Source organism: Bison bison, unplaced genomic scaffold (genome assembly GCF_000754665.1).
Source record: "Bison bison bison isolate TAMUID 2011002044 unplaced genomic scaffold, Bison_UMD1.0 scf7180017864263, whole genome shotgun sequence".
Classification (NCBI taxonomy): Eukaryota; Metazoa; Chordata; class Mammalia; order Artiodactyla; family Bovidae; genus Bison; species Bison bison.
This window is the reverse complement of record NW_011494835.1, coordinates 3,872,405-3,894,784: the sequence shown is the minus strand read 5'-3', so window position 1 is coordinate 3,894,784 and position 22,380 is coordinate 3,872,405. Positions and strand designations below refer to the sequence as shown.

Genomic DNA, 22,380 nt, shown 5'->3' with positions numbered 1-22,380 from the left:
GCTAGCTCCCGTTAACCTGTTAGATCTCAGTTCCCCTCTTCAAGGAAGACTTCCGTAATATTCCTAAAACAAAAACCTACTCTAAGCCTCAGAGCCGTTTGCACTCTAGAATTTTCCCTTTGACTACCTGATTGCTGTCTATACCTAGTACACTGTAAGCTCTAGAAGGACAGGAACCGCATCTAGTTTTGCTTGTTACTTCACCATTAGGGTATAATATGTATCACAGAGTTGATATTAAAGAATTCTGATACTAAAGAATTGACTGAATGAATCAGTAAATGATACAAGTCTATGATCTGGCTTGTGTAAAATGAATATATAATCCTACTGGAAATCCTGGCCCACTGAATTCATAAGAAAGTCTTTTTCAGTAAAAGTAGTTTTGTGAATAGGGTAGCGTCTTTATGTCCTTGGGAATGTTGCTTGTCCATTTCAGGGAAAAGTTGACGGTTTAACACACAGACTTCACTCAGGGTAAAAAGTGACTGTGCTTCAGAGAAACTCTGTCCCCCACAGAAAGCAATGAAGTCTCTGCCCTGTGAGCTTGGTCAACTCCATCCTCTCCTGTCGGTACTTGCCCTGTGGCGTCATGTGGTAAAGAGAAGTTCCCACTGTTATCCCCCCATTTCTGAGTAACCAGGGTATTTACCTACCTGGACAAAGGCCTAAACCTGAGTTATCAAAATAGCGAACTGGAGGAGGTACTGGTAAAGACTTTGATCGGTTATCAAAAAACCAAGATTTCGGCGACTCCTTCGGCACAGGATCTTGGACATTCCGTTCTTTGCATTGAGAAGACATATGGTGTCTCTTTTTAGAGGGTGTCCCAGTCACTTTAGGAGACTTTGGAGAATTCTCACAAGTTACTTCTTTGTGAACCTCTCTTTTAAGCGTTCTCTCCTTCCATGTCTTGACCTCACTGGAAAGATGATGATAATAGCTTAAATGTGGTGGTGGTGGGCGAGGGGGAGTAGGAGAAAAAAGGAGACCACAGACTGCAATTCCTGCAATGTATTCACACTTAAAAAAAAATGTTTTTAAATTGTGGTGTGTGTTACAATATATATAACATAACATTTAGCATTTTATCATATTTACATTCTTGTTTCAACCTAATGCTTCCTGTTTGGACTGTTTCTACAGTTCAGAAAATGAAATGAGGTCAGTATAAACTGAGTAATTGTAGTAAATCTCCATAATCGTGGGGGTTTGAAAAGAAATGATATCAGATTTTTAAATGAATCGATGATATGATCTAGTGTATTTTGTGGCCATAATTTGATAAATTAGTCTCTGGGATAGATGACTCTAATGTATCTGTTATTTTAAGAGAAATAATTCGTGGTGCTTTCCTGGATTCATTATATTCTTGCTTCATAGAGGAAATGCTACCACATTGCTCTGGTTCCTCCAGAGAGAAACCTGGGCAACAATCCTAGGGCCCCGTCTTCCTCATACTTATTCCTCAAATTCATCTCCTTATTTTTATCTGCACTGGCACCATTCCAGTCCATGCCAAAACTATCTTTTGCTTGGGCAATAATAAACCAATTCCTAAGTTGGGGCCTCCTATACTGAGATCCTGTCTGATCTCGGAAGGTCAAGGTCTCCTCCAGTGGAGGCAATCCTTCCATTACATTTCAGATCCCCTCCAAACGTCCTCCCAATGACCTCTGGGGGCCTGTGCTATCCGGACCAGTTCCCTCTGGTGTTTCATCTCACGCCTCACTGTCTCCATCTCTGCCCTTGCTACACTGGATGTCTTTCAGCTCCACCAGCAGGTCACTGTTTCTGACTCAGAGCATGTGCACATGCCATTCCCTCAGCCTAGAGAGCTTACCTGCCTCTCCTTTCATCTGGCCTAACTTCTATTCAGTTTTCACACTGAATCTTAAAGATTAATCTCTTGATCAACACCACTCCCCACACCAAGACTTGATCTCTCTGTTATATACTCTTTCCTCATGTCCTACTTTTTGATGTTGCTGTTTGCTTGACAGCACTCACTACAAAGAATTAGTTAGTTGTGGACTTTACTTAGTTTAATGCCTATTTTTCCTCTATTGTATCACTGGTAGAGGTTAGTACAAGATTCTATTCTTGAGTAGAAGCCAAATAATTTGTTAGATACGTTTACAAGTAAAACTAAGCAGCTACAGTAAGGGACCTAAGGGGCTCTTCCTTGAGTAGGGCCCACTGACTTGGGTATATGGACTTGTGGTATATATGAGCTGCCCCTCAAAGATCTTTTTTTACTTCCTGGTTCTTGGCTCAGTTAAACGTAGGTCAGTTGATACATGGCAAACAGATGGAATGGTGCTAGTGTATTCCTATTCCTTTTAGAAAAGACATATGAACTTTAAAAGTTACTTTCTCCATATTGTGTCAAGGATTATCAAATGCAAAAAAATATTTAGTTGGGAAAAAGTCCCCCCCTCTAAAAGAAAACAAACTAAAAAGACAAAACTTATGTGTTTACACCATTCTCCCCAACATGTAACAGACGTAATTTCTGTATCATATAAGGCGCTCTTACCTTGACAGTTCGTTCTTTTGCTTTATGAGCTGTTCATTTTGCTGCTTTAACTTAGAAACCTCCTTTTCCAGCCGTATATATTCACTTTTCAGGATAAGAGCTTTCGTGCTTTGTACAATGCCGCTGCCACCTCCACAGGTTAAGGGTTTATTTGAAGGCTGAGTATCAATATGTTCTGATAGTACTGTGGGACGCAAAAGCACAGACAGGTGGGGGATAATTTGAATAGCTCAAAATTAAAACCATAACAAAGGGCAGTAAGTCATAAAAATACCTCGACTACCCTCTATCTGGAAGTCAACCTTGACTTCCTTCTCCCTTACCTCACATGCCTATTTGGCCATCAATTTCACATAGCTCTAGAATCCTCCTGCTGCTTTCTACCAATCAATCCCACTACCATAACCCTGTTAGTATTGTTTTCCGTGGCTGCAGTAGTAAGGGTCCTCCCCAGACAGAGCCGTCCCTCACTTGTCGGTCTTCTATTACCAGCGGAACCACCTGGCAGACTTCCTCCTACAGCGTGTGTGTGTCCACCACTCAGTGAACCTCTAGTACTCAATACTGTTCACTAAATGAACCTGAGTTGATATTAAAGCATACATTATTAAAGATTCTACCCTATGTGTGCAGAAGAAATGTAAGGAACTGCTTTGTGCATTTTAGATAAAACTGCATGAAACTGTGAGGTGCTTTCTGACGTAGACTAATCCACTGGGTCACTGGCAATTTCTTACAGAAGGGTACAGGTGTGTGTGGGGAAGATACTCGATGTCCATTTCCTTTTGAATGATTCTGAAATCAGGGGCAACATGAAAGTCACAAATCAAGAGTACTTATAGTGATCCTCCTGTAACAACAAGAACTCTCAGGTCTATTTTTATCTCTTGAAGTTTTTCAGGTTGCAGCTGTGATCACCTTAACACTATCTCTGATTCTTTCTTTCTTTCTTTACTTGGCTGGTCAGGTCTTAGTTGAGGCATGTGGGTTCTTTTGTTGTGGCACACAGGCTCTCTAGTTATGGCACACGGGCTCTCTACTTACGGCACACAGGCTTAGTAGTTCTGCGGCATGTGGGTTCTTAGTTTCCTGACCAGGGATTGAACCTGCATTCCCTGCATTGCAAGGTGGATTCTTCAACCACCAGATCACCAGCGAAGTGTACTCTGATTTTTTTTTTAAATGAGTGGACAATAATACACACAAATATATTTGCTAGACCTTCAGAATTTTCAGCGTGCTCGCACATACAACTTTTAGTGTGATCCTTCAAACAATTACACACATAAGCTAAGTCAGGGCTGTCCTCAGGGTTTCACACAGCGTTAAACGAGGGCAATCAATTCAGAGACCTGTCCTTGACTGTGAATTCAATGCTTGTCCTACTCTACAAAGCTGATCTAAGTATTGGTTAGCGTTTTCTCTTTATAAATGAAACACAAGAAACAGAAATACATAAAAAGGTATAGTTTGAGAGATAGTGTCAGACTTTATTTTTTTGGGCTACAAAATCACTGCAGATGGTGACTGCAGCCATGATATTAAAAGATGCTTAATCCTTGGAAGGAAAGTTATGACCAACCTAGATAGCATATTCCAAAGCAGAGACATTACTTTGCCAACAAAGGTCCGTCTAGTCAAGGCTATGGTTTTTCCAGTGGTCATGTATGGATGTGAGAGTTGGACTGTGAAGAAAGCTGAGTGCCGAAGAATTGATGCTTTTGAACTGTGGTGTTGGAGAAGACTCTTGAGAGTCCCTTGGACTAGAAGGAGATCCAACCAGTCCATCCTAAAGGAGATCAGTCCTGGGTGTTCATTGGAAGGAATGATGCTAAAGCTGAAACTCCAGTACTTCAGCCACCTCATGCGAAGAGTTGATTCACTGGAAAAGACTCTGATGCTGGGAGGGATTGGGGGCAGGAGGAGAAGGGGACGACAGGGGATGAGATGGCTGGATAGCATCACATCCGACTCGATGGATGTGAGTTTGAGTGAACTCTGGGAGTTGGTGATGGACAGGGAGGCCTGGTGTGCTGCAATTCATGGGGTCGCAAAGAGTCAGACATGATTGAGCGACTGAACTGAGAGATATATAGACAGAAATTTGATCACTGGACTTGAAGACTGTTCCTATGATAAATTTCAAACACCCTGCCAGTAAGAACAAGTTGGATAATATTTATTTTTACTATGAATGGATATTTTTACTGTGCATATGGTTACAATCTAAGATATGTGCTTGTATTTTTATTGGGAAGTATACTTATACCCTGATAGTTAAGTCATTCTTTTATAGTACTGAAGATATCTTCACTAATATGTAAAGATTTGATAATGCAAAAGCAAATTTCCTATTTTCTAAGACTCTATAATGGAGAAACAGTCAAGATTATAGGAAACTAAGAAGATATCACAGGATAAATATAAGCCCAATGAATTCATCTGAAAAACAAGTTTTTTCTAAATCAGTGATTAACTTAGGTTTATTCTTGATCGTCATTACCTATAATAGTACTGTTCAAAATGTTCAAGTGTACTGAAGTAAAATGGAAAGATCAGGAAGTATCAGCATTTTCCACTTACTTGAGGTATCTTGGGCCTGTTGATTGCTTCTAAGATTTTCTCTCAATAGCCTTATAACTTCTTTTTGATATTCTACAGTGGCTTTTGTTGAAGCAATTCTATTAAGAGCAACAGAAATATGTAAAACCCAGAAACAGATTTTTAATGAAGGAATAAACACAACTGCTGTCAAGAATTTTCTAGTAAGAAGACACATCATATCAACATAATGTTTATAGGTAGCAGTAGGTAACCCCTCATGATACCTTCCTGGTATCACACATTTCACAGCTATTATATCATTAAATTGGAAGCATTTTGCCTGGTTGCAGGAATGATTTCTTTTTTTAACACTGAGAAATCAATTCTATTTAAATTTCTGGAAGCTCAATAGCTATTAAAGGTATATTGAGTAAAGTTATACCTGGGGGCACCATAAAACAAGTAAATACCAAGAAGGTGTAACAATCACCAGAGCATGAAAGCAAAAAGCAGCTTCCGTTCTAAAGTCAGGAAAGCAAACCCTAGCTGCAGGTCTGGTCCAAAGCGTTATAATCAAAGGTCAAATTCTGCTCACTGTTCCCTGGTAGAGACATTTTATGAACTGTTCGCTTAAGCATTAATCAGCAGAGATAAATTGTACAATACTCTGCTTTTTTTAGAGGCTGACAGTATCTGCTGATTCTATTCTGTAAGTAAAATTGCTTTTTATGATGAAGATCTTAACAGATATGTTTCACTTTTTATCACTGGAAGGCTGGTTAGAACGAATGAAGATCTGAAGTGCTACGTATTTAGCAAAATTACACATTATCATTAAATATTTATTAAAGATTTATAGGAAGAATTAAAAATGTTAAGAGCCAGGAGGGATAAGAAATCCTTTAATATAAACCAATCCTTTTATTGATTATGAATGTGAAGCCCAGAGAGATAAACAGCTTGTTAAAGGTGATATATTCATTAGAGGCAATATATTTCTAACTTAGTTTCCCTGACACTAATGGTCTTTTCATTATTCTATATCACAAAGAACTTCAGGCATGCTATTATGTATATGGTGTGTGTGTGTGTGAGTGTGTGTGTGTTAGTCACTCAGTTGTGTTCAACTCTTTGCAATACCATTGACTGTAGCCCATCAGGCTCTTCTATTCATGGAATTCTCTAGGCAAGAATACTGGAGTGGGTTGCCGTTCTCTTCTCTAGGGGATCTTCCTGACCCAGGGATTGAACCCAGGTCTCCCACATTGCAGACAGATTCTTTTTACCATCTGAGCTACCAGGGAAGCCCCATGTATATGGTACTACATAAATAAATCAGTAAAAAAGAATATGCTCTTGGGTATTCCCTGGAGAAGGAAATGGCAACCCACTCCAGTATTCTTGCCTGGAGAATCCCATGGATGGAGGAGCCTGGTAGGTTACAGTCCATGGGGTCACAAAGGGTCGGACACGACTGAGCAACTTCACTCACTCACTTGGGTATTAGGTATTATAATTTAAAAGGAAATACAACTTTTCCACAAAAATATGACAGAAAGAATAAATAAAATAAGTAAAAACCAACAGAAACCTTAGCAAACTGGAACCCACAGGTCTTTTTTTTGGCCACATCTTGTGGCTTGCTGAATCTTACTTCCCTGGCCCTGGACTGAACCTGGGGCCGTGGCGGTGAAAGTACCAAGTCCTAACTACTGGACTGCCAGGGAACTCCCCACCACAGGGTTTTTAACATTCACTTTCAAGCATAAAAAGGGTATTTTAAAGCTATTTATACATAATGAGCAAAAAGCACCCCCCCCCAAAAAAAAAGACATAGTGTTAGCAACCGGGATTGTGCTTATTTTAAAACCTTTACATATGTAATGAGAATTTAATAAATTTGAAATCCGTGAGTGGTTAAATTTATTTTTAGAAAAGCAAATAATAATAATTTCTTATATTTTAAAAACAACTAATGTAAAGAAATTTATATAGTTAAAGGAGATTTAAGCTTTTAAAAGCATGTTCGATTAAGGCAAAGACATACTCCTTTTCAAACTCCTTTGCATTTTTCATCTTCTCTAGGTCTACTTTCACCAGCTTCATTTTGAGATCTTCTATTTCTTCTTTATAAGGTTTAGCTCCTAAAGCAGCTTTGTCCTAAATGTTTTAAAGAACAGAAAAATATAATAATTGTATAGAAATTTTGAAGAGCTGCCTTGATCTGGCAGATACATTTGGAAACAGCAATCTTTTAATATATGAAAAGCAGGGGAAGCACAAATTTTAACCTTGAAATGAATAACAGATAGATATTTGAGGTAAAGTAATTGGAAGCGAATATGTATTTAGAGAACATATAATTTTGTTTCTCTCAACAAGTTTTTTTTCCCAATTTAAAACAATCTACCTAAACAAATGAAACAGAGGTGGAAAACAAAATGAAATGGATAGAGACAGGTTAATCAGGAAAATGAAAGAAAAAGATGTCAGTAAAACAATATAAATATCAAACTGGAATCAAATTTAAGGCACAAAGTATTACTCAGCATTGTTGAGGGTTTTTTTTTTAAACTTTTTGTTTATTTTTGGCTGTACTACATGGTGTGCGGGATCTCAGTTCCCCAACCAGGGATCGAACTCACATTCCCTTGCCATGGAAGCACAGAGTCTTAATCACTGGACCACCAGGGGATTCCCTGCTGAGGATATTTTATAGTCAAAGATGGTCCATCCACCAACTTGGAACTCAGGCTTTTACATGAGCTAGAGAAGAAATAACCTTCCATCTTATTTGAGCCATTGCATTTTTGGTTCCCTTTTTTTTATAGCAGCTAGTGTGTCACATTAACACACTCTCCTGGATTCTCTCTTCAAAGGACAACTGTTTAAAAATTAACTAAGACCATGATATCCTTTAGCTAAAATCCTCTGATGATTTTCCATCCCACTTAGAATAAAAACCAGAGGAGCCTGCAAGACCCTTTTTGATTTGGCTCTCTGCTATTTTTCACCTCCTTTCCCACCTATCCTCTTGCTCACTCTGTTCAGGAAGACACTGGCTTTCTTGTGGTTTCCTAAACATGTCTAGACTTTCTGTTTCTGTGTTGAGACCTTCGTGTTTGCTACTTCCTTTGCCTAGAAGGCCCTTCTACCACACTGCTCACCCCATCACTTCACATCACTCTAAAAGTGTGGCCCTCCTCAGTAACCCTTTATAAAATCACATCTCTTTCCCTTACATTCCTACTTTATTCAGTATCCCCGTACCTTGTCTGGCTTAATTTTTTTCCATTGCATTTTTCACTATTTGACACACGCATATATATTTCATTATTTTCTCACTTCTTGAATGATAATGTAAACTCCTTGAAGGAAGGGAGAAACTTTTTTATCCCATCGCTGTACATGTGGCATCTAGAACAATGACTAACACATAGCAGGTAGCCAACAAATATTTGTTGAATGAATAAAAATGTGGTCATTAAATTACTTGAAATATTAAAATAGTAGTCTCAAAATTCTAAAGCTTCACAGTGAATTTTCTTGGTTTTAGCTATACCAACATTTGTCACCAAAACAAAAAAGATTATTTTCTCTTGCCTCTCTGTTTCATGTCTCATTGAGTGAGCCTGAATTTTTAGAACAATATTAAATAATGGAAAGAAGAGACATTCTTGACTAGTTCCCGATTTTACCTCCAATGAAGAGACACTGGAGCAGAGATAACACAAATACCTATTAGGATTGGACTCAAGTAAAAGAAGAATGAGAAGTGGCTGGGGGCTAAAACAAAAGGGAGTGGTAAAGACACAACGAACGAGGGCACAGACGGTATAATGGCACTCAGGGTCAAAACATTCATAGACATTCCTTAAAATACAGGTCAGAGTCAGCTGACAGGCTAGCAGGTGGGACTCAACAACAAGGGATTAAGTGGAAGAAAAGAGACTTTTAAAATGTACTTATCTAATAAAGAATATTATTTGGATCTGAAGCTTTTTTATGAAAAATAAAAAAATATACTTTATTTTATATTTTATATAAATATATATATATAAATATATAAAATATATATAAAAATATATTTTATATTTATATAAAGAATAATATTTATATGTCTCTTAAAAACATTTTTTTAGGAAGATAAAAATCATTTTGGATGAAAATATATTCCTACATTTCAAAGTTGTCACTTGCTTTTTAAAAGTTTTGAGTCCTGAACTTCAGATATGCATAGATAATACAAAGTTCAAGTAAAAGCTGAGTCCCAAAGCATCTGCCAAATTCAACAGTAAAAGAAAAAAAAACAAAAACAAAAAACCACTCTTATATTTGTAAAATGAGATTGTTAAATTACCTGAAGCACTTGGATCATTTCTTTTGTTTTTTCAAGGTGTTTATTTGATTCATTAACTTGCTGCTGAAGTTTTGCTATTACATCATTAGTCATCTCAAGTTCTTTCTGCATCTTCATAATCTTGCCCTCCTTATGCACAGCACTTTCTTTAGCTTCACGGAGTGATGTTTCCAGAGCTTGAATTTTCTATTAGAAAAAGTATACGTTTAACGTCTGCCATAAAGACAGTCACAATTAAGACAAAGATGATCATATACAGGTAAGCATTTTCACAGATCGCATTAACAAAGGATAAAGAGAAGGAGAAGCCAAATGCCAATTTACACATGTATTTTTTTTTAATTTATAAGCTGACACTTTTTGAGTTAAAAAATGCCCAGATTTTACATTATAAGGTTTAGTGTTTATTTACTAGTTAGCATGGTACCAAGCATTTTAAATAGGCACCTACATTTTAAATGAACACAACTTGAGTTGATAATTAGCTCTTTAATATGTCTTTTCCTTTATTTTTATTATCTAGTTTTGAACTTGAAAAATAAAAGCATAATGGAACAACTGATGAAGAGTAACTTTCCCCACCTCAGTACCCCAGTTGATTGACTCTTCCAGGTCTATCCTTCTGGAAGTTTTCTATGTGTAACTAAGCATACGTGAATATTCAATTCATAAAAACAGTCACACACACAGTAGGAACATACTATAGTTCTGCATTAAAAAAAAAAAAAAACTCGACAATATATTTTCCAGATCTTTCCATTATCAATGCACATTGTTGCTGTTCAGTAGCTAAGTCATGGTCGATTCTCTGCAACCCCATGGGTGTAGCCAGCCAGACTCCTCTGTACGTGGAATTCACTCCACGGCAAGAATACTGGAGTGGGTTGCCATTCCTTTCTCCAGGAATTTGCTCAGATTAATGTCCATTGAGTTGGTGATGCTATCTATGTAGATCTCTCATATTTGTTTTCATGGATACATACATCCTGTTTCATGGAAATCATCTGCTAATGAACATTTAGGTGATTTCTAGTTTTTTTTTCCAGGTACCAAAAATACTGGAATTTAAATATCTAAGTTTGTTCATATTTATGAGATTATTCACATAGATATACATGCAGGTTTCTCAGAAAATAATTTCTTTTTGGCCTACCCAGAATTTATTTTTGTTTGAGTGAGGTGGAAATCCAGATTTTTTTTTCCCCAGATGTCAAGCTGGTTGTTCTGAATCAAATATTAAGTAAATCATTTTTCCCTCACTGAGTTGATTGTTAACCATCATCATATACAAATTCTCAAACTTTCCTGAGTGTACTGAATTTTGTTCTGTTCCAATGCTCTATTTACTTATTTCTGAATCATTACCAAACTATTCTACTTCTCTATTCCTATATCATTACCAAACTATTCTAATTTGGCATAATTTCCAAACTAATAGCATACGACTTCTTATCTGATAAGGCATGTCCTGGGTTGCTGCTTCTTCATCTTACTGCTTTGTGGGATGGGTTTCAAATTCCTGCCAGCTGACTGAAGTCTGCAGTAATCAATACACCAATCTACTGTATACTAGTGGCCTTCTGGTTTCCGCTGGTATTTATTAAACTAGTGGCTGTTGTTTTATTATGAGTGTTTATTTCAGTGAAAATGACCAGTTATAATTTACTCTTGGGTTCCCCTCTAAGTCATTTTGTATGATAATAAAATAAAATACCATGTTTGCTTTACAGAGTCCCAGTAAGGGTAAAGTAATTGAATTATTCAAGTAACATACTGATTCTTCTGCACAGGTAATCTGCTTACAAAATCTATTTTTAGCCTCTTCCATTTTTATTTTGATTATAACATTAACCAATATGAAAGACATTGATGATAATTAGAGAAACCCTAAATTGCTCTTTCCCCTTAAACTAGTTTTGTATAAAGACACAGACTATAGTTTAACAGAAAGTCATAAGATTTAGGAAGCTTACACTGTACGGTAACAACACTTTAAGTGGTGTATGCATCTAGTAATCAAATTAAGCTATGAGTTACTTCTGCTTCATAATCCAAAGGGAAGATCTTATATAACACCTAGCTGTTTAATTAGCTGAATGATAGCCACAATAGAACTTTATTTAAAAAAACAAGCCCATCACACCTATGCAAAGATAACCCATGTTCCCTAACACATTCAATACTATAATTTTGCTCTGAAATGCTATGTAAGACCTGTTATATATAAATGTCATATAAAATGTTAAAGGCATTTTAAGATTTTGATGAAACTGCAAATTGAAAAATCTAAGAAAGTACACACCTCTGTGACTTGCTGTGTAGCTCTTGTTGTGACATGAAGATTCCTGTCTTGTGTAGTAGGATTAACAAGAGCACCAGGGGTCAGGGAGAGCTTCAAAGTTTGGTAGTTTTTAAATAGTTTTTGATTGTTTTCTTTCACTGATTTCAGATCGTGTTCCCATTCTTTGGCTATGGTAGCATTTCTTTCTTCAAACTCTGTTAATTCATTCATTATAGCCTATTGGATTGTAAAAACACCATTATAGCTCTAAAATGAAATGAATTACATAAAAGAAAAAAAGGAAAACACTATGAAAATACTAGTGTTCTACGACAAGGCATATGTTGACACCTATTATTCAGCACACTCCAGAAAAGAACTTTAAAAGAATGTGAACATTCTTTGTGGTTCAAATCAGTTCCTGAAATTTCAAATGACGTTTGGATATTGGTGATGAGAATAAAACAGTAAGAGCTGAAGAGCACCTGTACTGCTTTGCAAGATGATAATCTCACTGTATTGGATCCCGACTAACATACGAAGAAGAATCTGAAGAGTTATGCAGGTTAAAGTTTTTATGCACGTTATGACATATACCACATCATACATGAACATTAACTGACATCTAATAGCAGGACATACCCAGTAAACTGAACAAGCTATTTTCATTCTAAACCTCAGTGTTTATAGGGAAAATCATTCACTGACTTTTCGTAATGAATCTGAAAACCCTGTACTTCTGTGCAGGGAATACTGATCAATCAATATCTTCTTTTACATCAAAGCCTAACTGGCTCTGAAATTACTCATATCATCCTTTTACTCCTAACTTCTAAGGGATGTGCTTTTTGCTGTCATCATGGATGCCTTATTGGTCTCACCCATATATTTCTGAGTGGCTTTACGGCCAGTTTGTCAGAGTTGGATCCTAACTTAGCTGTGTTCTTGCCAGCATCCTGGATGCTCCATGGCTCTCAACTAGGACCTCACACTACATAGAATTACCAGCTGCTTCTTTCAGGGTGCTAGAAGAAGCCACATATCCATGCTGGTCCTCACTGCAAGAGTCCCTACTTTCTTTTTTCATTGAAGTTTAATTGATTTACAATGCTGTGTTAGTTTCAGGTGTAGAGAAAAGCGATTCCCTCTATCACTATTCTCTCTTGCTTTTTCTTCAGATCTTTCCCCTTACAAGTTATTACAAAATATCGAGTACAGTTCCCTGTGCAGAACAGTAGGAACTTGCTGGAGGAACTCCTACTTTTTGATCACAACTGGGCCTTCAACATTACAAGAACAACACTTAAATATGTGGAGATTACCTTATCCAAACACTGGCTATGCGTTTCTCCATTGACTGTGAACTATTTTTTTTTTTTTTTGAAACAACTCATTTACTATTTTGCTAGCCTGGATTATTTAACAGATGGATGAACAATCCAGTCACAGGCAATTATTTTTTTTAGAAACATTATCTATATTTCAATATGATTAAAGTATTGTTTCCAGATGAAGTTAAAGTCTTTGTTTGGAAATAACTACCCAAACACAGAGACATAACACTAATATTAAATGCTGTAACATTAATCCAGGTCCCTCTGCTCCAGTTACTTATGGTGGTTTAGTCACTAAGTTGGGTCTGACTCTTGTGACCCCACGGCCTGTAGCCCACCCGCTCCTCTCTCCATGGGATTTCCCAGGCAAGAATACTGGAGTGGGGTGCCTTTTCCACCGATTTCCTTCTCCACTGGTTACATGCAGTAATAAGCAATGTTCTCATTACTGTGTATTTTTCTAGGTAATGAATATTCTGATTAGTAAAAGGTGAAACAAACTGTCTGAAAGCGATGTTGGTTCTTATGAATCTGTTCCCTAGGGCTGGTCACCTTTGGAACGATGATTACAAACCACGGTGTGAACATCAAAGCTGAAGGATCCGGGCATGTGACAGTGACACTGCCGAGATGAGAAGCATGTGCGGCCTTACTAATGAAGCAGCTGACTAGCTGTCCAGGGGTTTCCTCTAGCTGTTGCCTGTAGCCCTGAAATAGGCTCTGGGCTCACATTGTCGGGGGCTGCTTGGAAAAGAGGCTCAGTTCCTACAGAAGCAGCCCAAAATGAGAATAGAAAGAGGAAAATGGCAAGAGGATTTTGAGCGTAAAAAATTGATTGTTACACAGCAAGATTTTATCTTCTTGACAAGTATAAATATATCTTTAATTATCCTAAGGAAGATGTTGTGCAGTCAACTTTTTTCACAAAGCACACGCAAATAAATTTTAAGAAAATACTTAAAATTAAATTGTTCTTAGATTTTTTTTAAACAAATGAGGTAGAAAAATTAAAGCAGACAACAAGAAGAAGAATGAGGTAGCACAAGAAAATTACTACTTACCGTTATTTTCTTATGATACAAGTTATTCACTTGACAAATACTATCATTTTCTTCCTGGATGACATTTTTAAGCTTTTCTATATCAAAATGAGCATTCAACCACTCTTCCAGAAACCGAGTCATTTCTTTTCTATTACTTAATACTTGCTGAAATTCAGTCTTTATGCTATGGAAATCACTTTCTGAAAAGTCCTTAAGAATTTCCTGTGAAAAATAAGCATTGAATCACCTGAACATTAGAAAAGTTTTAATCTAAATATCATAAAAAGGGAAAAACACCTTACTGAACTTTATTCTTAATATTTTAAAGTAAATATAATTTTAGTTTAAAACCTTAGTTATTGATAATAAAATTTTGGCAGTACAACCTATGTAACAAAGGCAAGTCTACAAATCCTGCTCAAATTAAAGCCCCTCAAAACTATACATCTGTGACTAATTATCACAATATATGAACAGTCTCTGGATGTTGCTTTCTGTGCACATAACAGGCTGCACATGGTATTGGAAATTGGATGCTGGCCTCATACTGCTGAGTAGGACACTTCATGTGGAGTTGTAATGAAAATGTTTCTGACTCCCAGTCACAGATCTAGGGAGTTTCAGAAGGCATTTGGAAACTTATTCTGGGGTTCCATGAATTCCCACTTGATGATATTACATCTATTTTTCTATATCTTTGGGGTTCTGAAAGGACGCTACACTATTATCTGGCACTCTTCACACCTCGCCAGCTGTCATTCTGCAACTGATTTTTTATTTTTTGGTAAGTAAAAATGACTCTAAATATATGCAAAGGTACTTTTCAACTTGATAAAAGGCTTGACATCTACTTAAACCCATTTTAAACAAATCATACCTCGATATGTAGATCCAAGCTCTGGTTCAATCTGAGGTCTCTTGATTCTCCGGGTGGTACATCATAATCTTGTTGAAGGTGCTGTATTTTCATTAGCAGTTCATTTTGCTTTTCCACTTCATCAATAAAAGCCATTTCATATTTATTGATGGATTCATGTTGTTCTTCCTTTGTCCTTGCAACATAGCTTAGCACATACTTGCAGAGAAACATAAAACAAATTGGGAAATGAAACTTGTATCATGTTTAGATGAAGCTTTAGACCCCTGAGACTATGAGGCAGGATGGCATCTCTTGTTTATCTATGTTCCCTGGTTAAGTGAGGAATGTGGAAAGAGCCATTCTACTCTGAATTTTCTCTTCTCAGCAACTTGGGAGAATAACTTCCAGGCCTCTCTCTAGTTCTATATTTTTGACTTCCTCCTGCAATACACTGCATAGGTGTCCTACAATCACCTCAATTTCAATAGGCTTAAAATGTACATGATTACTTTCCCTAGAAACCCATCTATGTCTATTATCCTCTTTTTGGTTAATTATATCATCAACCACCCAGGTTTCCCGGCTAGATACCTGAGATCATTTTCAACATCTTCTGCCTGCCTTGACCGGGTAACAAAAATGGGTATGACATGTCACAAGATTTACTTGTCAAGTATATTTAGATGTCTGGCTTTAAGATGATAATAATTTGAATATCATATGCTGCATGGATCTCTTTAGTAAGTTCTGGATATCCAATTGCCAGGGTTTGTGGAAGAGTATCAGGGCCTGCAGGGGAATTTACCAAACAGGAAGGCCAGATACCAGTTCTCCACTTCCCTTAACTTCCACCATTCCTTAATCTCTTGTAATTTGGCCTCTTCCTTAACCACTCAACTAAAACCAGTCTGACAGAGGTCACCAGTGAGCTCTATTATCAACAAATTGGGGGGATCTCTTCAGTCCTTATGCCAGCTGACACATCTGCCCTCTTGCCCACTTCATCTTTGGCAGACTCTTTCACTGACTTCAGTGATAGCATTTTTGCTTGGTTCTCTTCCATCACTTTGACTTTTTCTAACCTTGAACCCATAAGCTGCTCTTTTCTGCTACTGTCTCTTGAAGAATCTGGGTGATGTTACTCACAGATGTTGTGCAATGTATCACCTATATGAATCCCAAATCTATAGCTTTAGTCCTGACATTTCTCCTGACAAGTCTCAGACTCTCAACTGAATGTTTACTTGGTCTCTCTTCTTAAACACTCTGTCACAGGTATTTCTACCTCAAAACATGTCAAACTGAACACCTAATCTCTTTCCCCTCTTTATTTGTTAATGGTAACACTGTCTACAAACCTGGCTAAACCTGAACCTTGATTCTCATTTTAAACTCCTCTCCCTTACCTCGACCATCAATCACATGGACTACTATCTCGAGCTGTCACAGGTTTGTCCCCTCCATCCCAAGAATCCTTCCCTAGTAGGAATGTCACTTGTTACAGCTTATCTGGATCCAGTGCAACTGTTTCTGGCCACAAACTCATTTCCTCTTTGTCTATAGGGAAGTATCTAAAATAATAACCTGATCATGCCACTGCCAGCACCTTAAAATAACTATCCAATGGCTCTGCCTCATCTACAAAATGAACTCCAAGCTTTATCGCTTAAGCCTGTCTTCCACTACAGTCTTATCTTCTCTAACTTTTTATCTGGTATGTCATACAATCTAAATATACTTCTATAACAATGCTTATTACCTGTTTATATGTCTGCTTCACTCACTATGAGGTTCTTGAGATGCTATTCACATCTGTCTCCCAAATACCTGGACAGTGTCTAGGTCCACAGGCAAAGCTCAGGTTTTGTTGAATAAACAGGTCCTAGGTGCACTGAGGGTCTTGCACACACTGTTCTTAGACCCATGCAATCTTCAATTTAATAGTGAATATGCTAACTCTCAAAAAGTGAAAAAAGTAAAAGTTTATTGCTAAGCTGTGTCTGAGGACTCTTTGCAACTCCATGGACTGCAGCACGACAGGCCAACTTTCAAGGTAGGACTTACACACGTTAGTAATAGAAATTTACAGCAGTATTTACAAAGATATTACTTAAAAAGATGGTACCTGAAGTTTCATCACGACTCTATGAAATTTCATGGAACACCTCTGGTTTGCAGTGAGAAGTTTCTGGATTTGTTTGGTTTGTGGACATGGAAGTGAGAGGTTTGCTTTTACTCTAATTGAAAGCTCTTTTTGGGTTTCAATTTCCTTCTTCAAGTCAAGAGACAATCTATTTAAACATTCATAGTGATTATCCATCTCTGAGTATCTCTTAAGAAGCTCCTAAAGAAAATTAGAATTTATTCAATGTACTAATTTAACAAGAAATAGTCCCAGCCCTAGAACTGCAACAAAAAGATTTACTACTTCTTGTAGGAGGAAAATAAATTATGATGTTTGTGTTTAAAAAACAAAAGGAAACTTATTATTGATTTTGGATTATAAAAATTACTGTGGAAATTTTTTAAAAATTAAACAAATATAACAAAGAAAATCAGAAACAATCATTGTTATCATTTGATGCATTTTCTTTTGGTCTTTTGAACATCCATGATTTGAAGGAGCATTTGTTTATATAAAGTCTGAAGGGAAATTTGAGTGAATTCAATCTAGTATGTATTGTAGCTCAAGTCTGAATGCTGTTTTATATTTACAGTGGGCAGTATGAGTGAGCAGATACGTGACCAAGAATCAAACTAATTATTTGTCAATTTGGTGGAGCTTCTTCACACATTTCTATTATTTGCCTAGAGTCTAAGTTTTCTAACCTTTTATCAGAATTTGAGTTTAGATTCCAGCTCTGCCACTCGCTGACTGGGGAAACACTGAGCCATTTTCACCACTATAAAATGAGATTACAATAACTGCCACAGAGTTTTCTAGGGGATCAAATATTAAATGATACCAGAATATATGCAATCTACAAAATATATGGATATTATTTTAAAGGAAGTAAAAATTATATTTGTAAAAATGCTTCTATGCCCAAGTTTTACACTTTGTCAGACTTGATTTCAAATCCTTATTCTACTAATTTATTAGCTATGTGAACTTGGGCAACCACTAAACTTCCTCTGAGCCTCAGTTTGTTTATAAATGGAACAATGAAACCTATCTCATGAGGTAAGTACAGTGCCTGCATATGGAAGACAATGAGTCTGAGCCCATAAATACAAATGATGAAAGTCCAGGCAGGTGAGCCCTTGGTGAGAGTACAGGTGGAGGAACATCAAGTTGCTACAATCATGTAATAAACAACATGTTCAGGGTGTTAAATTATGGAAGGGGCTGCTGACCACAATGAATTTTTTTTAAAATAATTCAAGGAAAAGCTAGATAGATGTTCATTAATCTGTGGGTGTTGCAGGGGGGATGCTGCCTTTAGTCTTAGAATGAATCATATTATGGCATGGAGCAGCACTATATGCCATTCATTGTACTTTTAAAAAAGGCATTCTCAATGCTGATTTCTGTTGGAAACTGTGCTAAGAGATATAGCCATAAGCAACACAAACAGTTTTTAGGGACTGCATTTTAACAGGGGTGACAAGAGTCCTGTTGGCTTTACCCTTAGTATATATTCAGAATCCAACACTTTCTCAGCACTTCCACTGCTCCCTCTTTGGGCTGAGCCACTATCACCTTTGCCTGGATTACTGGAATTAGTTTTTCAATTGTCCTCCCGCTTCCACTCATTTTCAACCTAACAGAGCCATTTCTTTAAAATCTAAGTCAGATCATGTCTCTCTCAAGAGATCTCCATCTTAATCAGAGTAAGCCCGCAGTCCGCTGGAAGCCCCACAGCCTGCCTCTTCCTCATTAACTCCAGACCTCACTTCTAACTGGCTGTCCTCCTTCCTGAAGACCTTGGAACCCACCAAGCAACCTTTGTACCTGCTGTTCCCTCCGCTTACACTGCTCTTTCCCTGGATACAGGCCTGTGTGGCTTGATCCTTTACCTCTTTCAGGCATTTGCTCAAATACCACCTTTCCAGTGAAGCCTGATAATCACAAACTCCTCTGTTTTGCGCGTGTGGTGTATGCGTGTATCTATGTATACATGTACATACTAGTGCTAGATTATAAAGTTTAGAAAAGTATTGAGCATTATCTATTCAATCCACATTAGACCTCTGGAAGCGTACAAATATTCATTTGTAACTTTAACAGGAGAACACTTACTTTTATCCTACAGCACTTTTCTCTCAGGCTTCCTATCAGGTGTTGGTTTCCATCACATAGTAACCTTTTTTCATATTTTACCTCTTGGTGGTTCTGTTGATCCTGCTTTGATAGAAAGAAATCAGCAAGACTTCAGCTGTAACTATATTCACATATGTCTAATCATATACTTTGACTACATTTTAATATCTTTTCTATAATAGAATTAAACATAACACATCTAACTTAAAGTAGTCTTAAAAATACTCAGAAAATAAATAACAGTATCAGTAAGTCTTGAGTGACCTCAAGTCATCGCTAAAAGTGGCAAAACCACATAATTTTGGAAGATAGGAACTGTTCCTTTACTACTTATAGTTGAAAATTGGATTTTAGATATATTTCCTGGTTCCTACTCTTCCAAATTTCTGCCTTAGAATCACTGCTGCCAACTCGATATGCAAGCAAAACCAAGTATATTACTTATGGTGCTCTAAGTCCTACTGATATATTCTTTCCAGAACCTTGGAACAGAAAATTCATACCCTGTTTATATTTTGTATTTCTGATTAAAAGTGCAAAATAAAATATTGTTCAATAAATATTTATTGAATACATTTCGTCTCTTTATAAATTTAGTTAGGGCCCACTAAAGATGATTTCCAAGTGTCTGATATTTCTACTGAGATTACAAATGATATTACTTTCCACTATTTCTTTACTAGAAGATAATGATGAACATGAAAATGAAATATGAGAATAAAAAAGATTTTTTATAGATTTTATACAATTTCTTATTCATCTGAATTTTATAGAGTGACTCAGGTTCTTTAACATATGTGAATATTTATAAATACATATTACAAGAACTTCCTTATTTATACTTGTCTTTTTTCCTTCAAAACTCACTAACAAGAGCCTATGTTTAAAACTCTACCAGGCAGAAGCACAGAAATGAGATATTTAATCTTTTATAAATCCTTCAAATATTTAATCTTTTATAATCCTTCAAATATTTCTCCACTGAGAATAATGCGATTACTTGGCTTAGAAATCCTTTAAAAAACTACAGTGAAGGAAATAGTCTGCTTTATTTAACATTTTTTGTTTTTTTTTTTTAAACTAGAGAATTACTCTAGTTTGTAATTTGCAAAACAAATTTGCAAAACAAAACAAAACACTGCAAAACAAAACAAAAACACTAATTTGAAAAGATACATGTACCCCAATGTTCACAGCAGCACTATTTACAATAGCCAAGATGCTGAAGCAACCCAGATATCTATCAACAGATGAATAGATGAAGATGTGGAACACGTACACAATGGAATATTACTCAGCCACAAAAAAGGAACTACAATTTGCCATTTACAAAAAACATGGATGGACTTGGAGGGTATTATGCCAAGTAAAATAAGCCTGATAAAGACAAATATTGTATGATATCACTTACATGTGGAATCTAAAAAATATAACAAACTAATGAATTTAACAAAAAAGAAGCAAACTCACAAATATAGAGAACAAACTAGTGGTTACCAGAGGGGAGAGAGAAGGGGAAAGAGACAATACCAGGCTAAGGGATTAAGAAGTACAAACTATTACGTATAAAATTAGCTACCCAGAAATACTGTGCAGTATGGAGAACAGATAATATTCTACAGTAACTATAAATGGAGTATACTCTTTAAAAATTGTGGATCACTATACTGTATATTACAACATATAATACTGTATATATAGTATACTTCTATTTTAAAAAGTTCGTAACAACAAAAAATGTGGTATTTCCTGAATAATATTTTGGCTTCTTTTTAAAACTGCATTTTCTATTTGTGTGAAAACTATAGTTAAGTTTCCTTCATTATCCTTTACTGTTTGTAGACATAAATACACAACAAAATATTGTCACGCTTTCCAAAAAAAGCTTGATTCTCATAGTTACTAGATAGGGAATGATTCTGAACTCACTCTAGCTATCAGGTCTCTTAATTTTTCTCTGCATTGGTCCCTTTCCATTTTGAGAGACCCTTTTATCTGTCTCAGCTCATCTCTTTCTTTAGCTACAATTCTTATTTCTTCAAGGCTTTCATAAAGTTTCTTAGTCAAATGCAAATTATCCATTTCCACACTTTGCATAGATAAACTTAGGGCCTCAAACTGCTTCTTCAATTGTTTCATTTCATTCACTTTTTTATGAGTTTTACTGACATCTTCTTTCATTTTAAGAAGTTGAAGCTCTTTTCTTTGAAGTTCTTGTATCTTGACATAATTATAAAACAAGTTAGAATACAAACAGAATTCCTTAAAGAAAGTAAAAGAGTGTCTATTTATGGTATACATACGTATATATTTATACAGACATATCTGTACCTATGTCCTTTCTCATTTCATAAATAATTTTGGACAGTTATTCCCCCAGAGTTAGGGGCTTCCCAGGTGGTGCTAGTGGTAAGGAATGCGCCTGCCAATGCTGGAGACATAGAGACACAGGGTCCAATCCCTGTATCAGGAAGACCCCCTGGAGAAGGGAATGGCAACCCACTCCAGTATTCTTGCCTGGGAATCCCGTGGACAGGCTACAGTCCATGGGGTCGCAAAAAGCTGGACACGACTGAAGTGACTTAGCATGCACATGTTCCCTCAAAGAACAAAACAACACATACCTTTTTCTGAAATTCATCTTTTGATTTATTTAAGTCCTTTTGAATATTTGAAACCTGAAACGTCTTTTCTGAAACTCTCTCTCTCAATTTATCAATAGTTTCTTGGTGTTCTTTCAAACGGATATGAGCAATTTTTAGTTGTTCTTGTGTTTCCAGTTCCTTTGTTATCAGAAGAAATTGAGAAATATGACCTAAGGCAGATTACCTTTTCTTAACAATGAACTAGCTAAACCAAATCTTAAAAAATACATATTCATAGTTAGAAATAACCAACATGCCACTGCCAAATTAGAATAGTTCAGAAGGACATACAGTCTAAGGCCCTGACCCTAGCCCCACCCATCCCAGTCCTGTAACATGCTCAACTCAGCCACTTATTTTCCACATTTCGTACCATCTGGATATTTTTCTAAGTCAGTATCATGTAAAGAGTGTCCTATTCTTATGCTTAGTTTTCCACTATACAGACGAACCCCACTTATCCAGTGCCTTACTGACAGACACTTGGGTTGTTTCTGATTTTGTTCACCAC

At 36.6% G+C, this 22,380-nt stretch overlaps 1 protein-coding gene across 5 annotated transcripts in view; it reads right to left on the bottom strand.

Annotated features, from left to right (window-relative positions):
* CENPE (centromere protein E, 312kDa) overlaps positions 1-22,380 on the bottom strand; it is an 81,698-nt gene that overhangs the window by 2,245 nt on the left and 57,073 nt on the right. For 2 of the 5 annotated variants that reach the window (XM_010848262.1, XM_010848264.1), the window contains 11 exons: positions 21,849-22,007; positions 19,204-19,308; positions 17,086-17,304; positions 14,979-15,176; positions 14,120-14,323; positions 11,746-11,961; positions 9,444-9,629; positions 7,131-7,243; positions 5,123-5,220; positions 2,540-2,723; positions 657-922 (listed from right to left, as the gene is read on the bottom strand). In XM_010848262.1, coding sequence (XP_010846564.1) covers positions 657-922; positions 2,540-2,723; positions 5,123-5,220; positions 7,131-7,243; positions 9,444-9,629; positions 11,746-11,961; positions 14,120-14,323; positions 14,979-15,176; positions 17,086-17,304; positions 19,204-19,308; positions 21,849-22,007 — 1,948 coding nt within the window. Of the gene's footprint in view, positions 1-656; positions 923-2,539; positions 2,724-5,122; positions 5,221-7,130; positions 7,244-9,443; positions 9,630-11,745; positions 11,962-14,119; positions 14,324-14,978; positions 15,177-17,085; positions 17,305-19,203; positions 19,309-21,153; positions 21,445-21,848; positions 22,008-22,380 lie in introns of all 5 variants that reach the window. The other 3 variants (XM_010848267.1, XM_010848263.1, XM_010848265.1) reach the window with 3 other exon arrangements.